This window comes from Leptopilina heterotoma, unplaced genomic scaffold (assembly GCF_015476425.1).
Source record: "Leptopilina heterotoma isolate Lh14 unplaced genomic scaffold, ASM1547642v1 Lhet_44, whole genome shotgun sequence".
Taxonomy (NCBI): Eukaryota; Metazoa; Arthropoda; class Insecta; order Hymenoptera; family Figitidae; genus Leptopilina; species Leptopilina heterotoma.
In genome coordinates, this window is record NW_025111084.1 from 1,984,100 (window position 1) to 2,011,667 (window position 27,568).

The following is a 27,568-nucleotide window of genomic DNA, read 5'->3' on the forward strand; positions in this document are numbered from 1 at the left end:
GTTTTTGTTTATGTTTTTGTCGGTTTTGAGTTATTTGACATTTTAAACTTTATAAAGAGGTTTTAAAGTAAATATAATTAATATTTAATGCGTTCAATGCAATTCAAACAATTTAAAATTATAATTATATCGTAAGGTTTAAAGTCCTCTCTGAGTCTTTCAATTTTTATTTTATTGACAATTTTAATATTTATCTGTGTTCCAACTTATTCCATAAGCTCCATAAGGTACAAAAATATATATAGTTTATTTATTAAGTATAATAGAAAGAATTTTGTATAACAAGTGTGTAATTATTTATAAAGTTTAGCAAAATTTCTAATTTTAGTAAATTGTGTGCTCAAAATTGTTCAATTCAAATATAATTTAAAAGATTTAAAACTTGCGACGCTTTTTGAGGTTATGTCTAAATGTCAAATCTGTCAAATTCCTGAGTGAAATATTTTTAAGTTTATATATAATAAAAGTGTTTTACAATTTCTAGATATATGTTTATTAACAAACAATTAAACAGCTTAAAATAGTTTATTTTATTGTAGAGCGTTTATTTAATTTACTGCCGACAATCAAAATGTTTATTTTTGATTGATATGACCTAAATTAATCACTTACGATCATCGATCAAAAGTTTGTTCTGAAAAAAAATCCTCTCAATAGTGTTAGTGAATGATTTTACATTTTAAATTCATTAAATTAAATAATTAAGTTTTTTAACAAAATTAATTCGTAATTAAATTTAATTAAACATATTATTTTTAAATTTTTAATATAAAAAACACAAGTTTAAAGACAAAAATAAACTTTTGTTATTGATTATGTAAAGTTTTGTTTATATTTGTTTTCATAATTCGTGAACTTTATTCAATTGTTTCTAAGTTCATTATTAATTTGTTTATTAATTAGATTTTTTTTCTCATCTAGTTATGAAATCACCTTAAGATCAAAGTTCAAAAACCAGTCATGCAAAAATTCTCGTCTGTTCTTCCGAATTTAAATAAATTACCAGTAAGTTATCTCATTTATAAGCAAAATATGTTCTCATCGTAAAAGGCGAAATAATTTAAAAAATATACAGTTTTTGAAAGTGAAAATAATGCAAAATAAAAATAATTAACAGTAATTTAAACTATAGGATTAAATATAATTTTTTTCAGACATTTAAACGTTTGAAATTTTATTTTCCAACTATGCAACAAGCTTCGACGATAACTTCTTTAAAACTCAATCAACTCAGTCTTCCGAAACAACCTGTGCCAGACTTGAAAAAAACTGCAGCAAAATATTTAATGTAAGTCTCCAAATTAATACTTTAATTTAATTGAAGAAAAACGAAAATAAATATTTAAAAGTTAAATTTAAACTAATTTCAGATCATTGAAGCCGCTACTAAACGAAGAGGAATATTGCAAAACTGAGAAAATTGTTAATCAATTTATTAGTGAAAATGGAGCTGGACCAATTTTACACAAAAAATTACGAGAGAGATATGAAAAGACTGAAAATTGGGTAAAGATATTTATTGAAATTAAAATTTTTCTAAAGTTTTCAACGTTCAAATCAACATTTTTTTCTATTTAAATATTTTTCAAAATTAGGAATTAGGAATTATAATAAAATTCTTTACAAAATTTAATTATTTTCATTAATAACAATATTCATCACAAGAATTCAATTATTTTCAAAAATTTTCCAGTAATTCTGCAAAAGAATTCAATTATTTTGATAAACAACAAAATTCTTCCCATAAAATCAATTTTTTAAAGGAATTTTAATAAAACTCTTTTCCAAAATTCAATTATTTTGATAAATATAAAAATTCATCAATTTTTTCAAAAGTAATACAATACTTTGCAGGAATTAAATTATTTTCAAATTTTTTTTTTAATTCTCGGGAAGAATTAAATTATCTTTAATAATAGTTAGCGAAATTTTTCTCAAGAATTCAATTATTGTCAAAAATTGTAATAAACTTATTTGCAAAATTTCAATTATTTAAACAAAATTTAATAAAATCCTTGGCAAGAATTCAATTATTTTCGTTAATAAATAAATCAATTCTTCGGAGAGATGCAATCATTTTCCATACAATTTCAATAAATTTTTTTGATGGAATTCAATTATTTATAATTGTTTGATGTTTTTATTTTCTAATATATATTTAAGTTTTAACTGAAGAATTTTCATATAATCGAAATTTCGTAAAATTGAATTGTAAACGAATGAATTTGAAAATTCTCAAAGAAATCTTAACTCCTATAGAAAAATAATAATGATTAAATATTTATTTAAAAACGAAGTTTTTATAATTTAATTTAAAAATTTCTTTAATTGTAAATAAATGTAATAATTTCTTTAATTGTAAATAAATGTAATAATAATTTTTTTTTGAGTATTTAATAATTTTTAGAGTGAATCAGAATAATCTTTATACTCAGGGAAAAAGTCAAAATTTTGTCTGGAAATCAGGGAAAAACAAAATTAAATTTTTGTAGTAACCCTATTAATTCTTTAATTAATTAATTCTTTTAATTAAAGATGAATGAATGGTGGTTGAAAGCTGCTTATTTGGGCTACCGTTTGCCGGTAATTGTTCATTCAAGTCCAGGAACAATTGCTCCCCCTCAAAAGTTTCAAACTCCTGACGAAATGTACTCATTTGCCGCACGTCTTATTGAAGGAGTTTGTAAATACGACGCTATGGTAAAAAGGTAAAATCCAACGAATAAAAGAAAGAAAAAAAATTGTATTTCTTGTAAATTTCAATTGAAATTATCTCCAATTTTAGAATTAAAATTATTTTTCAATTTTTTTTCCAGTCGAAAAATGAAGCAGGAAATGATCCGCAACGAACCGCTCGATATGCTTCCGTATGGGATGATTCTTGGCACTCATCGTCAACCGAATCGAATAATTGACAATCTCTTGCATACAGATACAACTAGGCATATAATAATCATCTCCAATAATCACGTATGATTAATTTTTTTTTTCAATTAACTGGATTTTTAATTCACTCTGCGATTTTCTTGTTTGGTTTTAATAAATTTCTTTTCTTCTTTTTTGTTTTTAATAAATTACTTTTCTTCTTTTTAGCTTTTCAAATTAAATCTTGTTGATCGTAATGGACTATTAACTGAAAATCAACTAAAAGCTTCCATTAAAGATATAATTAAACGCTCAAGTGAACCTGGAAAATCAGTTGGAATTTTAACCGGAAATGATAGAGACACTTGGGCAGAAAATCATGCGATACTCAAAGGTAAATTAAAGCCAATTTATATATATATAAATGTTACAAAGATTATTTTTAATTTCTCCACTAATAATTTTTCATTACTAATAAAATATTTATTAGAATAATTCATTTTCTAATTTTCCTAAACAAATTTTGTTTGCAAGCCCATTTATATATTGAAGTAAATAAATAAATAAATTGCAGGAATTGGTTCCAATGGGAAAATTCTCAAAGATCTTGAATCGTCTCTATTTGTTCTTTGTTTGGATAAAAAACTTCCGAACGATGCATTTAAATCGAAAAACAACGAATCAGTGAGATCAGTTCAAGGCATGACTGGTTTTAGTTCTTCGACGAATGCCGGTAATCGATGGCATGATAAAACGGTTCAAGTAAATCACTTTTATTTAATAATACATAGAAATTTGAAAAATTGCCTTAAAGTAATTAAATAAATTAGTTTAAAATTAATTAAATTGATAAAAAGGAACAATTTTTCAGTATATCGTCTCCAGTGACGGATTCCTTGGAATGGAATATGAACACAGTCCCTGCGAAGGTGTTCCTGTCGCTGTTCTTCACGATTTCGTCTTAAATCATGTGTAAGAATTTTAAATATTTTAATTTGTAAATTTTAATTATTTTACAGTTCAATTATTCTAATTATTTTATAGTTTATTTCTAATTAGTTATGAATTAATAATTAAATTTTCAGAACCAGTAAATTGGACATTAAATGTGAGGATGCGAAAGATTTTCCTCAAGCCGAGGAATTAAACTTCGAGTTAAACGACAAAATTGAGAAAGCAATTCATGAAGCCTCAAATGTAGTTGATAGGTAATTCTTTACATTCTTTGATATATTTAAACAGAAAGAAATAAATTATTTAAATTGTTAATAATAATTAAATATGCAAAAATTAATAGATTTTTGTTAATTTTGTTTTTGACAGACTTTCGGAGAACATTGACATGGAATGTTTTACATTCAAAGAATTTGGCAGTGATGGAATAAAAAAATGCAAACTCAGTCCCGATAGTTTTATACAGATAGCAATGCAAGTGACATTTTATAAATTGCAAAAAAAACCGCCGGCTCATTATGAATCGGCGGCACTTCGTAGATTTATCAATTCGCGAACAGAATGCATACGATCAACTAGTGTCGAATCTGTCGAATTTGCGAAATTAGTTAATTCAAATTGTGATAATAATAGCGAGAAGAAAAAAGCATTAATTAACGCAATTAATGCTCATAAAAAAACTGCTGGAGAGGTAATTTTTTATAAATTTTATTTTACTTTCTTTTGTCTCCTTGTCCTCCTTCAAGAATTTTTTTAAATTAATTATTAAGAATTAAGTTTAAAAAGCGGTTTAATTAATTAATTATTAAAAACTAAATCTAAAAAAATTTTTTTTAAGGCGGCAGTAGGAGAAGGAGTTGACCGACTCTTCTTTGGACTCAAAATGATTGTGAATGAGGAAAAAATGGAAATTCCAGAATTTTATAAAGATATTGGCTGGACCAGAAGTACGCATTTCACATTAACTTCAAGTCAGGTAAACAAAGATATTTTTTATTCCCAACAAATTGAAATTAGCTCATTTCATTAATTTTACAATTATTTTTCTTATCTGATTTTAATTAGAAAAACATAATTAAAATCGAAATTTAAAATTTTTTAAATTTAAATTAAAGTACTTGAAAATACAATAATTGAAATTAAAAATTGAAATTAAAATAATTGAAACTTAAATTTAAAATTAAATTTTTTTAGAAAATTTTTAATTGAAATCGAAATGAGAATTTCAATTATTTCTTAATTAAAAATTAAAGTACTTGAAAATAAAGTAATTGAAATTGAATTTAAAATTATTGAAATTGAAAATTAAATTCATAATAATTCATATTTAAATTTAAACGTAAATTTTCTTAAAAAATTGAAATTGAAATAAGAATATTTGAGATTGAAATTAAAATGACAATACTTGAAATTGAAATTAAAAGATAAAATTGAAATGAGATTACTTAAAATTGAAATTGTTATTTTAAATTAAAATTTAAAATAATATCGATAATTAAAACTTACAATAATTGAAATCAAAATGTACTTTAAATTTAAAATTAAAATAATAAAAATTGAAATGAGAGTACTTAAAATTGAAATAAAAATAATTCAAAGTGAATTTGAATAAATTGAAATTTGAAATAAAAATAATTTAAATTCAAAATTAAAACAGTTGAAATTGAAATTAAAATCATTGTAATTGGAATTTTAAATTTAAATTTAAAATAATATCGAAATTTATACTTAAAATAATTGTAATTTAAATTTAAAATTAAAATAATTGAAATTGAAATGAGAGTACTTGAAATTGAAATTTGATATAAAAATAATTTAAATTCAGAATTAATTGAGGGGAAAATACTTGAAATTCAAATAAAAATAATTTAAATTGAGATTAAAATGATTGAAATAAAAATAATTTAAATTGAGGAGAATATACTTGAAATTGAAATAAAAGTAATTGGAATTTAACATAAAATGATTCAAATTTGAAATAAAAATAATTTAAATTGAAATTATGTAAAATTATTGGAAATTGAAATAAAGATAATTTAAATTGAGGGGAAAATACTTGAAATTGAAATGAAAATGATTGAAATTGAAATTTGTAATAAAAATAATTGAAATTTAACGTAAAATGATTAAAATTTGAAATAAAAATAATTTAAATTGAAATTAATATAATTTAAAGTGCTTCAAATTATAATTTAAATAAAAAATAAAATGAAATTTTGTTTTCGTATTTAAAAAACAATAAAAATTTATTTCAGGTCCCTTATAAAACTGCCTCATTCATGTGCTACGGTCCAGTTGTTCCCGAAGGCTACGGCTGTTGTTATAATCCAAGGAAAAGTGATATTCTTTTCGCATGTTCCTCTTTTAAAGACAATTCTGAAACTTGCACAAAAGCTTTCGCCGAAACACTACAAAATACTTTACGCGAATTGAAGAAAATTGCCGAACAATAGAATCATGATTGTTTTTTAACTTATTTTTATCAAACAAGTTTTTAGAAACTTATCCATTTTTATATATTTTCAGTTAATATATTAAATCATGCTTTTATAAACTTTACAAAAAAAGATTTTTACACTTGTCATTTATAGTTTTTAAAAAAACTGTTTTTTATATAGAAAAAAAAAATTGTTTTTCATACAAAATATTATTTATACATTAAATATTATACGGTTTATGTAAAATAGAATAAGAAAAAATTATTCTTATATATAGAATTTTTATATATAAAAAATCTGTTATAAAAAAATAATCTCACGATTGTTTGAATAAATTAATGATTTTTTTTTACAATTCGACTAGTTTTATAATTCCTCGTGGGTACTTGAAGTGGCTGCTGATTTTTCTGGTGGAAAGCCCCAAAAAAATGTGGGAAGACCTTTCACTTCACGTTCGCGTGCAACAAATGCGGAAAATGTTGATATACAATTACCAATGAAGTAATTTGCTTTCCCGAGAATTGCCAGATCTAAATGCGGAGATACATTTCGTCCCTCTTGTCTAAATGCTCGTACCTTTAATTAATTATTTCAATTAATTGTTAATTAAAGAAATATTTACTTAAGTTTTACTTAAAATTTGCTTAAAATTAATATTTACTTAAAATAAAAAAAAAATTACCTCCATTCTGGCGAGAGCGTTATTTAACTCATTAATCATGTAATTATTGTCGGAAGCGACAAATATCGATTTAATATTATTGTCGTTGCGAATAACGCGCTTAACGTGACGTAGAATAATATCTAGGGGTGGAAAGCACATTGTGGTCGTTGCCTTTCCTCGTTCGTTTCTATATCCTAAACACTGAGGAGCGGCGAAAAGATTCGGACTACTCGAAGTGAATTCACACGCTCGAACCTGAAAAATTAATTTGAATAATTAATTCACTCTTAATTATTGATAGAATTTAAATATCAAATTTCTCTTCTTTCTCCTATTTTTTTTATCAAACTGTAAAATTGTGAAAATGAAGGGAATTTGAAAAGAGCAAAACCCTGGCAACCCTGAAATGTAATTGAAACTAATTACCCAGTCAATTCCATTTCGTAAATGTATTCCAATGAATGCGCCAGCTGGAAGTTTTTGTTTAATAAAATTTTTCGCTTTCTCAGAAATTTCGTCAGTCCATTGCAAACATTTTTGCAAATATTTATTTTCTAATTGAACGGGAAATGTAGCGGGAGCTCCGGTGAATGCAAGAACTGGCCACGCAACAACGGGATATTTTTTCTTCCATTGATTTGCCATATCTCCATGATACATATCATAATGCATAGGTCCATAAAATTCGGAATCGACAAAATCAATATTATAAGTGTCCCAAAATGGACCGAATGGATTTCCCTCTTTGGGATTGCAAGTTGTCGTATTTCCACGTGGAGAATAACAGAAAGCTGAAATTTACACGTTCTTAGAAAAAGTTTAAACAATATTATTTAAAAATTAAATTAATTCATTTCAATTGCTTCAAAATTAAATTCATTCATTTTAATTACTTAAAAACTAAATTAATTTATTTTAATTACTCAAAAATTAAATTAATTAATTTTAATTACTTGAAAACTAAATTAATTCATTTTAATTAATTAAAAATTAAATTAATTCATTTTAATTATTTAAAAACTAAATTAATTCATTTTGAATCTTAATTAATTAATTAACTTAATTAGGGAAAAAATTACCTATTCTATACTCCGGTGGCCAAACATTTGAAGCAATTTCTTTCATAAATTCTTCCATTAAAATAACTTTGTGACAAATTTTCAGATGCGTCACATTGAAGTAGGTATTAAATGGAATTTGTAACTGTAATTTAGAAAAAATAAATAAGAAAGTAAATAATAAAATAAATGATAAATTAAATAATAAAAATAATTAGAAAATAATAAATTTAAAAAATATTAATCTATTACAAAGTTTAATAAATACCGATTTAAGTTCTCCTGTTCGATATTCAACCCACGCTGGTAAAATTAAAGTTCGATTTAAAGACTTTGCAAAACCTAAGGCACCTAAAAAGTGATCCGCTTGATTTCCAAACCGACCTGAAAAAATTTAATTAATTATTATCTCTAAAATAAAAAATTAGAAGAAAAAACAAATTTTTAATTTAGTTTCTATTAATATATTACATTTAATTACTAATTATTAACAAAAAAATGTAATTATACACGTATAAGAGTAAATAATGATTTTAGTTTTAAATTGTTAATAATTATCTCTGTATATTTTAATGATTTTAATAAATTAAACGAAAGCTTTGAAACAATCGTTAAACCTAACCTCAAAATTGCCCATTGAATTTTATTAACATTATCAATTTCTCTGTGAGAAATTAATTAGAATTGTCAATGAAACTACATTGGGATACAATTAAAAAACAAGTTTGTTTATTAATTGTTATAAATAATTGAAATAATAGCATTTATTTTTAATAAAAAAATTATATTTACTTACCCATGCAAGGACAATAAGCAACATATCCATTAACGTCTAACTCGACATTGTTGCAAAAACTTGTAATAATATTTGTCAAAAATAAACAAAAGACAATTAATTTTTTGTTTCTAAACATATTGTTGTAAACTAAAAGAAAAAGAAAGAATTCTAATAACTGTCAAACTCGAGAAACAACTGTTGTCATGGAAACCGAAAACACACTTGACAGCAAAGATGCCAACGACCGTCCCCAAACGTAACTGCGCTTGCGCTACAAAAATGCTCTTATTGGTAAAATAAAGCGCCTCTATTTAAAATGGTATGTGTATAAAACGTTTTAAATAGACGCGCTTTATTCTGTCAATAAAGGTCTTTCTCCAATAGGTTCCTAAAAGTCTGCGTTGCGTAGGTTCCTATGGCAACATATGCGTTGATTTTAACGAGTTATTGCATTGTCTAGCATTATTATAAAACACGTCGTCTAATTTTAAAATTAACAATTTGGAATCCCCTTAAGGCCAACAAAGTAAAAACTTGGTAAAAATAAATAAGTAAATTTTGATTTGATTTCTTTTAAATTATTTTTTTATACATGTAAATTTATTTATTTATTTTTTACACGTAAAAAGTTTCGGCATGTCAGATGTACTTGTGTCAAATTTTCTTCCACATTTATTTTGCACGCCATATGTGCCAGTTTGGCGTATCTGACGTGCATTATTTACATCTGATCGAAATGGCACCTCAGACGTGTAAAATGAAATGTACATACTGCTGTTGACACTGTCCTCGGCACATATACTTGACAATTATTTTTAATATTCATTATTTATTATTTCTTTTTATTTAAATTATTTTTAATGATTTTGTTTAATGTTCCATTATTTTTTCTATTTATTCTTATATTTAAACAGAATAAACCCTTTCAGTTAATTTATTTTCTATTACAATTATTTATAATTTTTTCATTTATTTATTAAATCTAAAATTTTATTTATTTTTTATTCCATCTAATTAACTTCGTTATTAATTCTTCTTTAAAAAGAATTTTATTTTTCTTTCACAATTATTTATTAAATTTTTTTACAAATTCAAATCTAAAATTAAACTCCCGCCATGACATGTGACCGCGCATCATCATTCTGCGCACACTTGACATAGTCGGCCATTTTGCTTCAGTCGGCCATTTTGCTTCGCCCACTGAAATGTAAAGAACACGAATGTAATCGTGTCCATAAAAATCGACGAATATCATTAAAATCAAGTGAAATTTTCCATAAATCTAAGAAGAATAAAGTAATTCAGTGCTCTGGTTCAAAGTTTTTCGCAGTAGATGTGAGTAAAACATGTTTTTCCTTGAGATTTCAGCAAAAATGTAAGTGACGCTATCGGTGCGCGTCATCGTTGCATATTTTACAATTGATCGCATTTGTCAATATACATTATTATTGATGTGTATATTTGTCTAAATCGTAAATGTTGAGCGAAAATATGAAATATTGAGCTATATAAGTAGTAAATATTAAAAAAAATTTTGACATATGCGAGTTGATAAATTGAGGTTACGTTCACATTACGCGCTGTAAATTTGTCAATTAGTTCTTACATTATTAATTTTATTAAATTCCTCCTCTTTCATTTATTATGAATTTTGTAATTAGTTGCGTAAACTTGCTCAATATAATCAATACTGCTGGCACCCCCTTCCCTCCCCGGCCCACATTTTAAGTTTATCTTAGGTCTACTGTAGTCTTACAATGTTAGCTTACAAACTTTACGTGCAAGCCTACTGTAAGCCTCTGGTAAGTTATTGTGCTGTGTGGGCGAAAGTTGCACTTTTCTTTTAATTTTACAATTTACTAAACCTTATGTGATTACAGATTATTGTTTAAATAAAAATTAAATTTTTATTTCTATCTGTAATATATATATATATATTTTTTTTTTTATTTAAACAATAATCTGTAATCACATAAAGTTTAGTAAATTGTAAAATTAAAAAAAGTGCAACTTTCCCCACTCAGCACAATAACTTACCATAGGCTTACACGTAAAGTTTGTAAGCCAACATTGTAAGACTACAGTAAACCTAAGGTAAACTTAAAATGTCCGCCTATATATATATATATTGTTGTAATTTGCATAATTAGGAAAAAATTACAACTTTCTATGTGCATTCTGTAAAAAGTTGATAAATAACAAGAATGGTTTGACTAGTGTCAGTAAATATTGCTTTTAATTTTTTCATTTAATACTAATTAAAGCTAAAAAGAGATGAAAAATTGGTAAAAATTTAATAATCTCTCTGTTTACTTGAAAATGATGATTTTGCAATAATAAATTGTTTAAACAAATGCAATATGGAACATACAAAGGATGGGTGTCAATAAGGCCGTTTTTTGGGCCACGATAAAAAATTTTTTGGAATTTTACTAAATATTAATTTATTTTTTAGTTATCTCGTATAAAAAAGTTCTTGAGAGTAAAGAGCAAACAAATTTTTTATGATGCGAAAGATGTCTTTTTTGTCTAGTAAAAATTAAATTAAAACATAATTTTTTGAAATTCTTTGAAAAGTACAAAAACCCATGTATTTGGCAATATTTAAGTCTGGTTATTTTCGTTAGTTTTTGACAAATCGAAAAATGGTTTTGGGGTATTGTCAAGCATACTAAAGAGAAGAAAATTTTTATAATATAAGCCGATTTTATCGTGGCCCAAAAAACGGCCTTATTGACACCCATCCTTTTTGAGCCAAAAACTCAATCAGAATTTTACACTGCTCTATTTATAATTAATGGCATAAAAATTAATTTACTAATTACACTTTCTTTCTTTTTTTTTGCTTTTAGGAAATTGTGAATACTTCAAAGTCATTCAGTGATGTAGTTGAATAAACATTTGAAAATTGAACTCTTTAGCGATTCTCTTCAAATTGTAAAATAGAATAAGTTTATATTTAAGAAATTTGTCAAGTATGGGATATGAAAAGATGAATATTTTTGAATGATTTTCTTGAAATTGTAAATTATTGTTTATGAAATTTATCAAGTATGGATGACAAAATGAACAGAGATAGATCTCCCCAATTGCATAATTTGAATGAACAAGATCAAAGTGTAGTGTCGCGTGTTCTTCAAATTGAAAGGCAACGTGCAGAATCTGAAACTAATGAATCATGTGCTCAAGTGCAATTTCAATCAGTGTTTCAACAATTTCGACCATTATTACCGTCCAATCAACAACAGTGTAAAGTGCCTCAACAATTTCGACCAGTGTTACCGAGCCATCGAAAACAATATAAAGATATTCCTTCAAGATCAAAAAAAAGTGCAGTGTTTTCGTCATTTAAACCTTTATTTCCGCGTAATCAAAATCAATATGAAACTGGTGCTTCTACTTCAAAGGAATCAATTCACCGACCCGAACAACGAGAATTTCTTGTGGAAAACGATGACACTCGAATGTCATTTACAACTGATGACGAACCGTCTACATATAATATCGCTGAAAGCTGTGCTTCAACTTCTTGGCAGCACAATCTTGGTTTATTGGACATTGATTCTACAACTGGGAATTACAGTGATAACAGCAACATTGAACACATGGATGTAGATTCAGGGGAAAATAATCAAGCGCCACAAGAAGATTCTCGACAAAGTCCAATTCCAAAAAAACGATATAAATTAAGCGAATTTCAGGAAAAACACATTGATAATGCCCGTGAACCACAACCCTCAACTAGTAGGCAGGCAGACCTAAGCGATTTGAAGCAATTGAAAGAAGTTGAATTTAAAATACCAGCAGAACCCGATATAAAGAGAAAAAAAAAGAAAGCAGAAGAAAATGTCGTATCGCAATCAAAGTTTACAATTAAAACAGGGTTTAACGAAACCTTTTGTCCTGATAATGATATGCGTCAGTTGATAACTGACAAGGCAAAATTAATATCGCGAATGTTTGTTTTAATTACAATCTTTGTAAATTTTGCTTTGAGGCATCCAACCAAAGATTATCTTCGTAATCTTTGGAGTGCAAAAGGTCCAGATTATGTAACAATAACCTATTTGTTTAAACAGAAACTGGGGAAAACAAATAAAACTGAAATACTGGACCAATTAAAGAAGCAATTTGTTCAAGAATTTATTGAATATATGGGTAGACCATTCGAGAAATTCGACTGCGTAAATTTAACTCCAACAATTAACGAGATGGCTGAACAATTAAACGTTAATTTTAAAACAAATTTAACTCATCACGCTCGCAGTCGACTAGCAAAATTTTTTGAAATGGAATTGTTTAAAAATGAAGAAAAGAGCGAAACATATGAAGAGCACCGAAAAAAACAAGAAGCTAAACGTGAAGAAACCAAAAAGAAGCGCAAAAAAAAGAACAAGAAGAAACGGTCCCGATGGAAAAGAAAGAAAAAAAAGGGGAAAGAAGCATCAAGAAGAATGCGTCGTGTAAGGCATGAACGGTTAATGAAAAAATATCCCGAAAAAATAAAGAGAGATAAACATATATTCAATCTACTGCGAAATAAAAAAAGAAGTTATCGGATTTTACAAAGGAAATGTTTTTACGATGCAACGAATACAACGCGGCGAAATCGTGGAAAAAAGATGAGTAAAGAGGAAAAATGGAAACAAAAAGGAAAATCAAAAAATACTTCATCTCATCAACGCAACGACAAAGACAACGAAACAAATCCAACGAAAATAAACAACGACAAAGACAACGAAACAAAGATGTATGATAAATTAAAAATTATTAAAAACCTCGTAGACGAACTTCTTCTTGAAAACAAATGTGAAAATAAAACATTAAATAAGATGAATGAAGAAAATTTAAATTTTCAAAACATCGATAATCCTGACGATTGCCATAAATTCCTCAATTTTTTCCACCGATTACAATTATATTTCGCAAAAAAAAAATGCAAAAGTTTTAATATTGTTCCAGTTATGAATTGCGGTTTGAAATATGTAACTATCACGAATTCCGCTTTGTTTGAATTGGAGAGGGAATTAAAAAAAATAAAAGGAAAAACTTACGTTGTCAGAAATCCCGTTCCTGTTAAAACTGAAGGTTTATCACATTCAGAAATTAGGAAAAAGATCACAGCCGAGGAAGAACTCCATCGAAATAAAATGACACCTTTAAAAGCGAAATCAAATTCTCTTACTGAAGATAAAAAAAAATTGACTAATGAAATTAAAGCCTTAAAGAGGAAAAAAAATTGTAACGAGGCAAAAAAGGAATTGTCAAACCTGCAAGTTAAATTGAGGAAACTTAATGATGATTTGAAAACGATTAACGAGGATGAGAAAAAAGTAAGACAAGATCATGATGAAATTTTGGGGAAGAGACACGAAAACAAATATAAGGAAAATGCTAATCGATGGACTCGACTGTTTAATATTTCTCATTTGCGAATAAATGAGGAAAAGATGAAATTTTCGGGCACCATTATGACGGATGGAATAGGTGTGTCTGTGATTTTTAATTTAAATCAACCTAAGAAGCAGGAAAATTTTTCAATTCCAAAAAATCCAATTTTAAATGAGGAGAAATTGGAAAATTTCCATCTCTTAAAGGGACTTGATCCTGGCTTAAAATTTTGTTTTGGAGGTGTCGAGCGTGAAGTCAACGGTGAGTTTGATATTAATTCCGATGATAGACACATCAAAATCAAATCTTCATCATTTCGATGGCTCACCGGTCAGAATAGAAGAAGAGAAATTCTTCAAAAACATGTTCCGCAAAATTATCACCAACAATTACTGGAAAGAGAAGAATTCAAGGGTAAAGTCAACAACAAAGATCCACGTTTAATAGTAACAACAACAAAATTCCTTTTAAGAGAATTTTACGACACTCAACCAATTTTGGAAAAAAGAAAAGTTGCTCGTCTTAAATGGGACAAGTACATGTCAGTCCGGCGAGAAACAAATTTACTGGCAAACTACATAATCGGTGATGAAAATAAAAAACAATTAATTGTCGTAGGACAGCCAGACATTCCCCCCTGGTTAAAAGGACATGTGCGAATGTCCTTGCGTGCAGTGGTTAAGCGGTTAATTGAAAAGCAACATAAATCGAAAAATTTATCCGTTGTTTTCGTCAATGAGCACCGCACTACCGTCATGTGCAGCAAGTGCAATGTTCGCGTCAAAATATTCCGCAATCGGACAACTTATTGTTCAACGTGCAAAACAAGATGGAATCGTGATGTTAATGCGGGTAGAAACATTTTACATTTAGGATTAGTAAAAACTGGATTAATCGAAAAAGAATGTCTACCACATTGGGAGATGTTTAATGCCCTTACGGCTTCAGTCGATTAACTTTGTTAATTGGGGAAGATCTATATTAGGCAGATCTCTTCACTTGTGACGTCAGAGTCGTTTCAAGATCTGACGTCACACGCAAACTCGAAATATATCGACATTTATCGGCTTCCTCACTTTCGATGGGAAGTTCATGCCTGAAAAGGCGAACTGAGATACCAAACGTCCCCAAACGCAAGCGCACTTACGTTTGGGGACGGTCGTTGGCATCTTTGGCTCTAAGAGTTCGAATGTTGACACAAGTTGCTATTAAAATATTAAAATAATTGTTTAAAATGCTTAGGAATTAATTTTATTATTGTGAAATAATTGCGAATCATTCAGTATATTTTATTTATTACATAGTTATTAGAAATTAACTATAAAAATGAAGAATTCGGTAAGTAAAATAAAGTGTACACAAGTATGAAATTTCTAACCTCAAAATTTTGTATTTCTTGCAAATTGAAATTTTTCTTTACTTTCTGAATTTGTTTTATATTTAAAACATTAAATAATAATAATAGTAATAATTAATCAAAAGATAAAATAGAATACTTTTTTGTATATTTTAAAATTAAATTTTCAAGGAAAGAATTACAATTTTCTACACAACTTTTATACTTATAAATTACTGTATTATTATTATATTTATTTATTTACAAACTTTACTTTATTTATTACTTCACTTATTATTATATTTTTGTACACAGCTTTACTTTTATAGCTTTGATCGAAAAATTTAAATGTTTGCATTTTATTCTCTTTTTTATGAATTTATAAAATTATAAATTATAAATTTATAAAATTATTCTTTATTTTACAGGACGATATACAGAAGCACTCTGTGCACACTTTAGTGTTTAGATCTTTAAAAAGAACACACGATATGTTTGTAAATAATCAAGGAATGTTGCCTCCATTCGATCCTGAAATGTAAGTGATTTTTTTCGTCTTTGTAAAGAAAGATGTGAAGTATGAAATTAAAAATTAAATTATCTAAAAGTAATATTATATTCAACGGAATTTTTTTGATTTTCAGAGACAAATTTATTAAAAATATCAAAGCTAGGGATACTTATGGTTTAATTGTGGACAGAGTGAAAAATATGAAAATGATGAAAGCTCAAAGTGAGACTGATAATGCTGATCCTCCTCCACCTGGAGGTAATTATTGTTTACTGATCGTTTAATGGAAATAATTTAAGTTAATTAATAGATTTTAAACATATTATTCTAATATTAAATATATTAGTTTAAATATTATCTAATATTAAATATATTACTTTAATTTTAAATTATTCAATCTATTAAATATATTTTCTTTTAGATGAATCATTTAATGCAGTGGTGCCTCAACAAACAGCAATGTCCAATTCCCTGGTACCAGTAATGCAAAATAATGCGAATACTGCTCTAGCAATTCCACAAAAGAAAGCACCGTCAATGGCAAAACCAAAATGGCACGCGCCTTGGAAATTATATCGTGTAATTTCCGGACATTTAGGATGGGTGAGATGCTGTGCAGTTGAACCGGGTAATGAATGGTTCGCCACCGGATCCGCCGACAGAGTTATCAAGGTACTTTTTCTATTATTTTATCGAAAATTTTCATTTTACTTTTAAAAAAATAATAAAATTTTACTTAAAAAGCTTTTAAAAAAAATAAAAATCAAAAAATACTTTTACTATTAAAATTTATATCAAATTCAAAAAAATTTCTTTGTACTAAAATTTAATTTCTATTATTTAAGATTTGGGATTTGGCGTCAGGAAAATTAAAGGTGTCATTAACTGGTCATGTAAGTTCTGTGAGAGGTCTACAATTTTCCGACAGACATCCCTATTTATTTTCATGTGGCGAAGATCGACAAGTAAAATGTTGGGATCTCGAGTACAATAAAGTGAGTAATTGAAAGTATTTCTCAGGAAAAAGAAAATTAATATTTTATAAATAAAAATAAGGGAATAAAAAATATTCATTTTAATAATATAAAACAATTTGTCGAGGGAATGAAAAAATAAATGAAACAAAAATGAAATAAGATAAATAAAATAAATAACAATATAAATAGTGAAAAAAATTAAATTTAGAATCTAATTTCAGGTGATTAGACACTATCACGGTCATTTATCCGCTGTTTATTCGATGGCACTGCATCCTACACTGGATATTTTATTAACTGCTGGTCGCGATGCAACAGCAAGAGTTTGGGATATGAGATCAAAAGTGAATATTCACACATTAACTGGTCACACGAATACAGTTTCAAGTGTTATTTGTTCTCAATATGAGCCTCAGGTATTTATTTATTTTCAATTTCTTTCTTAATGTTATTTAATTTTGATGGTTTATTATTTTTATTACTAGAAAACGCAGAATTCGTTTTCTTATTGTTATACAAATTACAAAATTTTTTATTTTCTAATATGAACTTCCAAATTTTTTTTTAAAGGCTTCAATTATTTTTATTAATAATAAAGTTCTTGGTAAGAATTCAATTATATTTTTATAATTAATAAAGTTCTTGGCAAGAATTCAATTTATTTTTATTTAACGGTCATCAATGAAAAGCATTTATTATTATTTATTATTGATTATAATTATTAACATTAATTCTCAGTTGTTATAATTAAATGAAGAATTTAAAAAAAAAATTTTCCATTAGGTTATTACCGGAAGTCATGATCAAACAATAAGATTATGGGACTTGGCTGCTGGGAAATCTCGAGCAACACTCACCAATCATAAAAAGAGCGTCAGGGCAGTTGCTCATCATCCTGGATTGTAAATAATTTTACTATTTAACATTTCAATCGATTTTTAAATGATATTTTTCTTTAAATAATACTTTAAATATATACTAAATAATTTAAAATTTAAATAATAAATACCTAAATTCTTTAAATTTAAATCTAAATTTTTAATTTTAAATAATATCCAATCTATTTTTCTTCTTTAAAACAGATACGCCTTTGCCAGTGCTTCGCCGGACAATATCAAACAATGGAAATGTCCAGATGGGAAATTTATTCAGAATTTATCAGGACATAATGCAATTGTCAATTGTTTGGCAATTAATCAAGAAGGTGTTCTTGTTTCTGGAGCTGATAATGGAACAATTCATTTCTGGGATTGGAGAACAGGGTGAGAGATAAATATGATTCTCAATATGAAAAACAGAACTAAATACCTATTTAATTTTTAAAAAAGGAACTTCTTCAAAACATTCTTAAATTCTTGATGGAATTTTTCTTTATAGATACAATTTCCAACGATTACAATCGCCAGTTCAACCAGGTTCAATGGATAATGAAGCTGGAATTTTCAGTCTTACTTTCGATAGATCAGGCACGAGATTAATCACAACCGAAGCTGACAAAACGGTGAAAATGTACAAAGAAGATGACACAGCGGTATGTTTATTAGATTTAAAAATTTATTTTGAAAAATATTTTATGTTTATAATAATTCTTATCAATTATTATTAATATTATGAATCAATCAACTTTTTTTACCAAAATAGAAAAATAGTATAAAAATCATTATTTTTCTTTCAGTCCGAGGAAACTCATCCAGTTAATTGGCGACCAGAAATCATTAAACGAAGGAAATACTAATTTTCCTAAGTATTGACAGGAAAATAGAATAATTGATAATTATATAATTTAAATAATAATTAAAATATTAATTTTAAGATGTCGATGAATTTTTGAATAATTTTTTAAAATGGAATTGAAATAAAAAAGAATGTCTTAAGAAATCAAAACTTTATTAATCGGCCAACTGAATATTAAAAAAAATACATTAAGCTTTAATTAATTAATTGATATTAATTTACGTTGATAAATTAAAGTTCCTCATCCAAATCGTAATCTTCCTCTGGAAAATCGCCAACTTTCACGTGGTGAGGTTTAACAAAACCACCATATTTTGGGCCACATTCGAAATACACCTTTCCGTTGACACTAAAAGAATAGATTGATTATTTTAGATGCAAATAAAAATAAAAAAAAAGAATAATTCTTCGCAGTAAGAATAATTATTTACCTTCCGTTATTTTTACCAAGAGGCTCATCGTACTTTACTCCTATCCACCAACCTTCTTTAAAATCGGGTTCACCTTAACAGAAAATATTTAAATTTAAATTTGAATTTGTATTTGAATTCTCAATAGAAAGTAAAAGCATTTGTTTGTTAATTTATTTCTTTTGCTCTTTTTCAAAAACAAATTTATTAGTTAATTAATTTTAAAAATTACTCACCAACATACATGACTGTCGCTCTTCTTTTTGCCTGATTTGGCACCTGAACTTCACAACGATCTCCGATTTTACATAATCGCGCCGAAGCTTCTTCTGCATCCTGTTCTCTTTTTTTCTCTTCATCTCTACGCTTCATTTCTTCTTCATTATACTTTCCCAATTTATTTTTTTCCAAGAAAGCTTTCAGAGTATCTAAAATTAAAAGAAAAATTATCATTATTAATTGAAATAAATGAAAATTTTTCATAATTATAATTAAAATAAAATTATTATTAATTTTTCCTTTTCTATTCTTATTTTTTATTTGAATTTTATTTATTTTGTTTTGTTAAAAGAAAATATTTCTGCAGTTTCTTTCAATTTACTATTTTAGAAATTTTTGTTTTAATTAATATTTATATTTAGACATATTAATATTTAATTTAATTTTTATTTTGAAATTGTTATGAATTTATTATTTTTTTTTTATTCACGGGGGAGAAGAGGAAATGCATTTACGCATGCCCAGGAAGATCCCACTTACCTGGGGTATGTCGGACTCGCACAAAATGCAAGGAAAAAAAAGAAACCTCACATACCTGCTTTTTACGGCAGTCACAATACCGATTTTACAAATTAAATCTTTTATAATGCACCTGTTCTTTTTGCATATTCTTCCTCAGACAAATCGAATTTCTCCACTTCTGATAAATCTTCTAATTGACGAGGGAAATTATCTACTACCTGTAAAAAAAATTGTTTTTATTATTTTAAAAATTATGGAAAATACAATTCAGATGAAATTTAATTTTTTTCTCAGAGAATTTTTTGTTAATAGTTTTTAAAAAATTTACGTGTATCCTCATGCCATCTTCGATTGGATACGATCCCAAAAGGCGACTTCCTTCATTAAATTTGCATATAAGTTTATCATTTTTATCATAAACTTCGACAGTCATTGTCATTGAATTTCCACCCGTTATTAGTTCCAATTTACCCTAAAATTAATATTTTAAGAATCATTATTTCTAAAATAATATAATAATAAAAATAAAATAATATTAATAAATATATTTTATATATTAAATAAATAAATAAAATAATAATAATAATATTCTGTTTAAAAATAATTACTTCTTTTAAAATTTAATTACCTTTAATCCATCGACTGTGATTCCTTTTTGAAATCTCCTTTCAACACAAATTGTTTGATTTCCAGAATTTGTCACCGAGACATTTACGAAATCAGACGTAATCACAGTAAAATTACTCATTTTTTTCTTGTTGAAATTTTCTTTTATTTAGAATGAAGCTCAAAATTTGCGAATTTTACCTGTAAGAAGAAGATTAAAAATAAAAACAAATGTAAATTTAGAGGTTAACATTTATAAATGTTCGTATTATTTTTTATTAATAATTGTTGAAATTTTATTCACTTTAATAAAGTTTAATATTTTCTTCTTTAATAAATATAAATGCAAATTTTTAATAGAAGCTTAAAATATCTGTTTAATAGAATTTTGACAGTTATGCACGAAATTGACAATAAAATGGTTTTTGTTAAAAATGTTTGTGTTCAATAAAAAGATAATTGATATTTATTTATTTAAATTATTTCTTGCCGTTTTTGTTAATACTTCTTAGAAAATGTAAACTTTCTTCGTCAAAAAAATATTATATTGCGTATGTACCTAAAAAGGAATTCTTTTGCGCATTCAAGGGCAGATTTTGAAAGAATTTTTTTTTATTCACCGAGTATATAAACACATACCGAGTGATTCTCTTTTACTGATTGAATATAATTTACATACCTAATAAATTGAATAACTTGAAAGAAAATTTGTTAATCCAAAAACAGTTAATATAAACAAATATTTTAGTAAACAACAAAAAAATACCTATAATTTCTTTTTGTTAATTCGACTATTTTTATAATTTGAATAATATGCAATAAAATAATGCAGAATAATAAATGGGATATTTTCGTATTTTTATGCTGATGTTAATTTATTTCTATCTATTTAGTTATTTTATTAATATAATTAATAAATTCATTGACAGTTATACCACACGGCAGTTACTAATTTTAAGGTTAGAATTAACGTTTTTTTCTAATATACATTATATTTAACAGTAATGCAAATATATTTTCAGTTTTTACCTATAAACAATATTTATTTTATGTAATTATATATAATTATTAGTCATTAACACGTAATTGTTATTATTTGATACATATTTAACCAACACTTCAAATTAATACCCGTAATACTTCTTATTTTGATTCAACATACCAGCTTAATACATTCAATGTAGTGAAAAGGACGTTTCTCAGTGGGAAAAATGACAAAATCGTAACAGGAACATAGGATGATATAAGAAGTGGCATAGTATCATCCAATCAGAACGCTCCTTTAGATTTGAAAATTATGTATTAAGAATATAGCCCGCGAAAATTCAAAAAATCTTAATGCAGCGCTCTGATTGTTTAATAGTCGTGCCACCTCTGTTTGCGTATACAGCTCCTAATACTTCCCCCTAGAGTCTTAGACTAATTCTAAAGGAGCGTTCTGATTGGTTGATACTATGCCACTTCTTATATCATTCTATATTCCTGATACTATTTTGTCATATTTCAACTGAGAAAATAGCCTTTTCACTGCATTGAATATATTAAGAAGGCATCTATATTAAAATAAGAAGTGACATGACTATATTTAAATCAATTAAATTAGATATTAGAAATGTGTTAATATATGTTAATTATATACTGATTAACGCAATTAATTAATAAAATACCAATTCTTAATTGTTTAAAAATGAAAAAAAATAATTTGAAATACGGTATAAGGTTAATAATGCAATTATATATAAAATCGTTATTTTTCTTTCAGTCCAAGAAATCTTATCCAATTTATAAATTGGCAATCAGAAAACATTAATCGAAGAAAATTCAAAGTATTATATTAATAGGAAAATTAGAATAATTGATAATTATATAATTTATATAATAATTAAAATATTAATTTAAGGATTTAAGATATAAATTTTTGTATAATTTTTAAAAAAGGAATTGAAATAAAAAAGAATGTTTTAAGAAATGAAAAATTTATTAATTGTTCAACTGAATATTACAAACAAATACATTTAGTTTTAATTAATTAATATTATATTTATGTTGATAAATTAAAAGTTCTTCATCCAAATCGTAATCTTCTTCTGGAAAATCGCCAACAATTATCTATATGTATACCTGTAAAAAAAATTGTTTGTATTATAATTTGTAAAATATAGAAAATATAATTCAGAGATATAATTTAATATTTTGCTCCAGAATCTTTTTGTCTTTTTATTCACCGAGTATATAAACACATACCGTGTGATTTTCTATTACTGACTGAATTAAATGAACAGATTATAACTAAAAAAGAATTTTATAACACTTGAATAACAAATAAGTATTTTAGTAAACAAAAAATACCTTAAAAAAAATTTTTGTTTTGTTAATTATTTGATTATTTTATTCGAATAAATTTTCAATAAAATAATGCAGAATAATAAAGGAAATATTTTCGTATTTTTCTAATGATGTTAATCTATTTAGTTATTTTATTAATAAATAATAAATTCAATGCTTGATATCTTGACATTTACTGATTTTGAGGTTAAAACTAACTGAATAATAGCGTTTCTTTCTATTAATATACCTATAATTTCTTTAGTTTTTACCTATAAACAATATTTGTTTTATGTAATTATATATAATTATTAGTCATTAACACGTAATTGTTATTATTTGACACATATTTAACCAACACTTCAAATTAATACCCGTAATACTTCTTATTTTGATTCAATACCCTCTTAATACATTCAATGTAGTGAAAAGGACGTTTCTCAGTGGGAAAAATGACAAAATAGTAACAGGAACATAGAATGATATAAGAAGTGGCATAGTATCAACCAATCACAACGCTCCTTTAGAATTAGTCTAAGACTCTAGGGGGAAGTATTAGGAGCCGTATACGCAAACAGAGGTGGCACGACTATTAACCAATCAGAGCGATGCATTAAGATTTTTTGAATTTTCGCGGGCTATATTCTTAACACATAATTTTTCAAATCTAAAGGAGCGTTCTGATTGGTTGATACTATGCCACCTCTTATATCATCCTATGTTCCTGATACTATTTTGTCATATTTCAACTGAGAAAATAGCCTTTTCACTGCATTGAATGTATTAAGAGGGCATGTATATTAAAATAAGAAGTGGCACGACTATTTAAATTAAATGAATTAAATTAAATATCACAAATGTGTCTATACGTATTAATTACACTGATGAATGCAATTAATTAATAAATTACAATTTCTTAATTGCTGAAAACGAATAAAAATAATTTAAATACGGTATAAGGTTAATAAATACAAATACAAAACAAAGTTCTAACCTCGAAATTAGTAAATGTCAAAATCGTCAAAATTAAATTATTTATTGCATGTTAAACGACAATAACAATTAGTTAATTATTGATTGCGACGTAATAACAATAGTTAATTATTGATAACAATAGAAATAATACTAAAACGAGACAAAAACAAATATTTTATTATAGGTACGAAAGAATTGATTTTCGAACTATTGATTTTTACAAATTTAAGTTAATTGTTTTAAATTAATTAATTTAATAAATTGAATTAATATTTTTAAGATGACAATATATTTTTAAATTTTAAATTAAAATTTTTTTTTTTTAAATTAAATTTTTATAAACTACTGATAGCAATTAAAACATTTAATTTGCGACTGTTTGTGACTATTTTTTATATAATTCTTCAAAAAAATTCAATTATTTATTTCATAAATAATAAAATTCTCCTTAGAAATTCAATTATTTTTAAAGATAATGAAATTTTGCTCAAGAATGCAATTGTTTTTATAAAGAAGAAAATTCATTGCAGGAATTGAATTATTTTCAAAAATTTTCCTTAATTCAATGAATTTCAATATCTGTTTTAATAAAATTCTACGCAAACATTTAATTAATTTAAAAAATTTTAAATTGTTACTTTTTTATATGCACAAAATTTTAATTTAAGCAAATTAATTAAATTGCTTAAAAATAAAAAAAAATAATTTTGTTATAATTATTTAAACAATTTTAGGAAGAGATAATTAAACAAGAATAATAAATGTGATACTATTTTGTTTATTCATTTAATTTACGTATTATTTAATTTAAAATTATAAAATCAACGTTTGAAAACAAATTTATTACATATAACACAATAAAGACCAGGTTTATAACGAAACTATTCTCTGTAATTAATTAATTAATTATTAAAACTATTACACGTTGATGTTTATTTTTTTTTAATAGAAATATCGAATTTCTACAATTAAACGAACAATCCTCCTTTTATTTTGTCATTGATTTATATCAAAAGACGGAAAATTCATTATCATATATATTACAAAATACGTTCATTCAATCTCTATTGGGATTAGAAAAAGACCCTGGTAAACATGCTGTTATAAACTCCCTGTGAATAATAGATAATTATTTTAAATGCAACGAAAATAAAGCATTGCCAAAAAAAAATAATAATTAATGAGAAAAATGGACCATTACAGAAGTGACAAGTAATAATTTCTCACTCTCTCTCTCTCCGTTTCTCTCTCGGCATTTTTTTTTCTTTTCGCCGTTGAGAATTTAAAATACAATTAACATTGTTTGACGGCTCGTTATATATAAATCAAATTCGATTTCGTCATTTTCAATATATACGCAAAAAGCTAATTACAACTTTTTAATTAATTATTAATATATTACAATGGTTCCCTATGCTCACATAACTTGTCACTTATTTTTTATCACTACAATTATAATCGATAAAAGCTTTACAAAAAAAATTTAATTTTCCCTTTAAAAAGATGAATAGAGAAAAAATATTTCTAATATACAATTAATTGTGACTATTATAATAATCGCAATTTTATACAAAATTTGCGATGTCGATTAAATTTACATCTTTTTAAAGGGAAAGTTTTATGTTCCCTTCTCTTTACATATCAGGGCGAATAATTATTTTTTCCATTCTCTATAAAAAGAATTATTCTTATTATATGCAAATTAAAAAAAAAAAAAAGAATCGTCGCTGATAATTAAGTTCTACTTAATCAGTGATAAAATTAAAACTTTGGATATGCTCTTCAAGTCAAAGTTACACCGATCGTTTGATCGAATTTCTCGGCAGTTTTCATATTTTTTTTCTCTCCCTAGCGAGATAATAATAAATTAATTACAATAATTAATTGCTAATTGTAACAACGTTGAAATAAAAAAGAAAAAATAATAATAATTTCTCCTATCGAGTTATTAATTAATATCGACAAAATTTGGTGTGTAGCAAAAGAGAAAAAATATTTTTTCCCCAAAGAAACAATAACTTCATTTTTCAATAATCAAAATTCTAATAATTTTTCTCATTAAAAGAAAACCTTTCTTTTCAGAGAAAAATTATTTTTTTTTTTTTGAAAAGTCTTTCTATGGTAAAAATATTTTTTCTCTTTTCAAACGAAAAATGAGAATACCATTCAAATCGTTTTCACAACAACAGACTCGAAGTTTCTATTTTTTTTTTGTGCTAAGAGTAAAACATTTTGCGCTAAACTAGCAGAAATGTCTATTTTTTTCAAAAAATCTTGTCCATTGTTACGTTTTGTGACGAACAATTATAATGAACACTTGAGTAGAAATCTTACATGCTTTCTTAAATCGTAAAACGCTTCATACAAAATTTTTTTTTAGTAACATTAATTCGCAAAGAACACACGAAAAATTTGGTAGTATCTGAAACCGTTTTTTTTTGTTTTTCATCATTCAGTCCTATACACACAACATCAATTAATAAATCCAAAAATTCAAAAGGCGATGCGAATTGCAATATGATTATTCGGCATTATTAATTATTATTATTAGTGTTATTATTTTATTATTATTGTTATTATTTAGTATTATTATTATTATTATTATTAATTATTATTATTATTATATTAAACGCCTTCATTTTGTTTTCGAAAATTACCTTCTCCTTCTTCTTCTTTCTCACAAAGGACAAAAAAAATTACAATCAATCCAATTTTTCAATTATGATTATAAAAAATTTAATTTCTTTTCTCTCTTAATAGTCAGACGTACCACTAAAATATTGAAGATCTAAAAGTTCGAAATTCACATTTTTAATAATTCAAAGCGTTTAATTCGAAAACATTTAAATGGAAACTTTTTTATTAAGAAAAAAATGTAGAAATTAAATTGAAAACGTTTTCAAAGTAAAATTTATTTCAATATTTAATGAAAAAAAAAATGGTTTTTATTTAAAGTGCATAACTGAAAAATATTTCTTTTAAATTTAATAGAAAAAATGGTTTCAATTCAAAAATAACTGAAAAATATTTATTTTGAATTCAATAGAAAAAAATGTGTTTATTCAAAATTGACTAAAAAATATTAATTTTATTTTGAATTCAATAGAAAAAATGTGTTTTATTTCAAATAAACAGAAAAATATTATTTTATTTTGACTTCAATAGAAAAATTAATTTTCATTTGAAATTAATTGAAAAATACTAATTTAATTTTTAATACTGAAAAAAAGATAGAAAAATAATTCTAATCAGAATTTAATATTTAATTATAAAGAAAAGGAAAAAAAAATTTCCATTCGTTTTTATTTAAACGCCTTAAAAATTATCCCGCGAAATAGTAAAAGGCGCTTTTAATTAAACATTTGTACTTGAATGGAAAATAACGAATCAAGTAGAAATGTTGTAGTGAAAAGCTTTATCGAACTTTTGCAAACGCTTTTTTTTAAATCGTTTCAATATTTAAAAACTTTTAGATCTTTAAAGGGGCAATTCGCATCTCCACTTTTTAAATTCTCTCTCATATTTAATATTCGACACTGAGATTAATATTTACGAGACTTTTACAATACACTTTATATTAAACTAATTGATTTGGGAGCCTTGGTGTTCTCTCGGGGGAAAAAATTTAAAAGAAAATTCAATTTTTTTCCCCTTATCAAACAAATATTACGAATAATTTAATTTTTTGAAAAAAAAGAATCTTTAAATTTAACTAAAAGCGTGCAGGAACAAAAAAAATTATTTCTTTGAATTTAACGAAATTTTAGACTTCGGAAACATGCAAAAATAAAATTAATGTAAAAGA

General features: G+C 25.4%; 5 protein-coding genes across 10 annotated transcripts; 3 read left to right on the plus strand and 2 right to left on the minus strand.

The window, feature by feature from the left end:
- Nucleotides 1-18: 18 nt before the first annotated feature.
- LOC122506938 (carnitine O-acetyltransferase-like) lies at nucleotides 19-6,420 on the plus strand. Of its 2 annotated transcripts, none has more exons than XM_043619384.1 (13): nucleotides 19-227; nucleotides 922-1,005; nucleotides 1,155-1,288; nucleotides 1,371-1,506; nucleotides 2,536-2,708; nucleotides 2,817-2,970; nucleotides 3,094-3,259; nucleotides 3,440-3,627; nucleotides 3,737-3,837; nucleotides 3,951-4,073; nucleotides 4,189-4,510; nucleotides 4,658-4,795; nucleotides 6,075-6,420. In XM_043619384.1, exons 2-13 carry the CDS (start codon nucleotides 961-963, stop codon nucleotides 6,270-6,272), a joined length of 1,878 nt encoding a protein of 625 aa, XP_043475319.1. In that variant the 5' UTR covers nucleotides 19-227; nucleotides 922-960; the 3' UTR covers nucleotides 6,273-6,420. The 2 variants fall into 2 exon arrangements, with proteins under 2 accessions (XP_043475319.1, XP_043475320.1); XM_043619385.1 differs by lacking the exon at nucleotides 19-227 and adding an exon at nucleotides 448-658.
- Nucleotides 6,421-6,492: 72 nt separating this feature from the next.
- LOC122506940 (GDP-fucose protein O-fucosyltransferase 1) lies at nucleotides 6,493-9,000 on the minus strand. Its single transcript, XM_043619386.1, has 6 exons — nucleotides 8,776-9,000; nucleotides 8,248-8,363; nucleotides 8,001-8,124; nucleotides 7,348-7,712; nucleotides 6,940-7,176; nucleotides 6,493-6,833 (listed from the first exon to the last, which is right to left on the minus strand). Exons 1-6 carry the CDS (start codon nucleotides 8,891-8,893, stop codon nucleotides 6,624-6,626), a joined length of 1,170 nt encoding a protein of 389 aa, XP_043475321.1. The 5' UTR covers nucleotides 8,894-9,000; the 3' UTR covers nucleotides 6,493-6,623.
- A 958-nt stretch (nucleotides 9,001-9,958) lies between these two features.
- Nucleotides 9,959-15,475, plus strand: LOC122506833. The gene is made up of 2 exons (XM_043619182.1): nucleotides 9,959-10,092; nucleotides 11,610-15,475. The coding sequence occupies exon 2, from the start codon at nucleotides 11,811-11,813 to the stop codon at nucleotides 15,102-15,104; it is 3,294 nt and encodes a 1,097-aa protein (XP_043475117.1). The 5' UTR covers nucleotides 9,959-10,092; nucleotides 11,610-11,810; the 3' UTR covers nucleotides 15,105-15,475.
- On the plus strand, nucleotides 15,310-18,850 carry LOC122506834 (pleiotropic regulator 1). The gene is made up of 10 exons (XM_043619183.1): nucleotides 15,310-15,486; nucleotides 15,913-16,022; nucleotides 16,129-16,253; nucleotides 16,417-16,667; nucleotides 16,841-16,990; nucleotides 17,194-17,388; nucleotides 17,756-17,874; nucleotides 18,055-18,234; nucleotides 18,350-18,503; nucleotides 18,648-18,850. The coding sequence occupies exons 1-10, from the start codon at nucleotides 15,475-15,477 to the stop codon at nucleotides 18,705-18,707; spliced, it is 1,356 nt and encodes a 451-aa protein (XP_043475118.1). The 5' UTR covers nucleotides 15,310-15,474; the 3' UTR covers nucleotides 18,708-18,850.
- On the minus strand, nucleotides 18,843-23,151 carry LOC122506835 (tubulin-folding cofactor B). 5 transcript variants are annotated; one of them, XM_043619187.1, is made up of 7 exons: nucleotides 23,061-23,151; nucleotides 20,486-20,664; nucleotides 20,186-20,329; nucleotides 19,988-20,075; nucleotides 19,353-19,544; nucleotides 19,138-19,210; nucleotides 18,843-19,055 (listed from the first exon to the last, which is right to left on the minus strand). In XM_043619187.1, the coding sequence occupies exons 2-7, from the start codon at nucleotides 20,603-20,605 to the stop codon at nucleotides 18,938-18,940; spliced, it is 735 nt and encodes a 244-aa protein (XP_043475122.1). In that variant the 5' UTR covers nucleotides 20,606-20,664; nucleotides 23,061-23,151; the 3' UTR covers nucleotides 18,843-18,937. The 5 variants fall into 5 exon arrangements, with proteins under 5 accessions (XP_043475122.1, XP_043475124.1, XP_043475120.1 ...); XM_043619189.1 differs by lacking the exon at nucleotides 23,061-23,151 and adding an exon at nucleotides 21,626-21,671; XM_043619185.1 differs by lacking the exon at nucleotides 23,061-23,151 and adding an exon at nucleotides 21,493-21,628.
- Nucleotides 23,152-27,568: the final 4,417 nt, after the last annotated feature.

Bases quoted from the DNA above. Each gene is read 5' to 3' on its own strand.
- LOC122506938 (XM_043619384.1), top strand. From the start codon at position 961: ATGCAAAAATTCTCGTCTGTTCTTCCGAATTTAAATAAATTACCA. The intron at 1,289-1,370 runs GTAAGTCTCCAA...AACTAATTTCAG, and splicing joins ACTGCAGCAAAATATTTAAT to ATCATTGAAGCCGCTACTAA. The intron at 4,796-6,074 runs GTAAACAAAGAT...AATTTATTTCAG, and splicing joins TCACATTAACTTCAAGTCAG to GTCCCTTATAAAACTGCCTC.
- LOC122506940 (XM_043619386.1), bottom strand. From the start codon at position 8,893: ATGTTTAGAAACAAAAAATTAATTGTCTTTTGTTTATTTTTGACAAAT. The intron at 8,364-8,775 runs GTAAGTAAATAT...AAATTTTTTCAG, and splicing joins TGCTTATTGTCCTTGCATGG to GTCGGTTTGGAAATCAAGCG. The intron at 7,713-8,000 runs GTAATTTTTTCC...TGTAAATTTCAG, and splicing joins GCCACCGGAGTATAGAATAG to CTTTCTGTTATTCTCCACGT.
- LOC122506833 (XM_043619182.1), top strand. From the start codon at position 11,811: ATGGATGACAAAATGAACAGAGATAGATCTCCCCAATTGCATAATTTG.
- LOC122506834 (XM_043619183.1), top strand. The intron at 16,991-17,193 runs GTGAGTAATTGA...ATCTAATTTCAG, and splicing joins GGGATCTCGAGTACAATAAA to GTGATTAGACACTATCACGG. The intron at 18,504-18,647 runs GTATGTTTATTA...TTTTTCTTTCAG, and splicing joins ACAAAGAAGATGACACAGCG to TCCGAGGAAACTCATCCAGT.
- LOC122506835 (XM_043619187.1), bottom strand. From the start codon at position 20,605: ATGAGTAATTTTACTGTGATTACGTCTGATTTCGTAAATGTCTCGGTG. The intron at 20,330-20,485 runs GTAATTAAATTT...TATTAATTTTAG, and splicing joins TCACAGTCGATGGATTAAAG to GGTAAATTGGAACTAATAAC. The intron at 19,545-19,987 runs GTGCATTATAAA...TTTTAATTTTAG, and splicing joins AGAATATGCAAAAAGAACAG to ATACTCTGAAAGCTTTCTTG.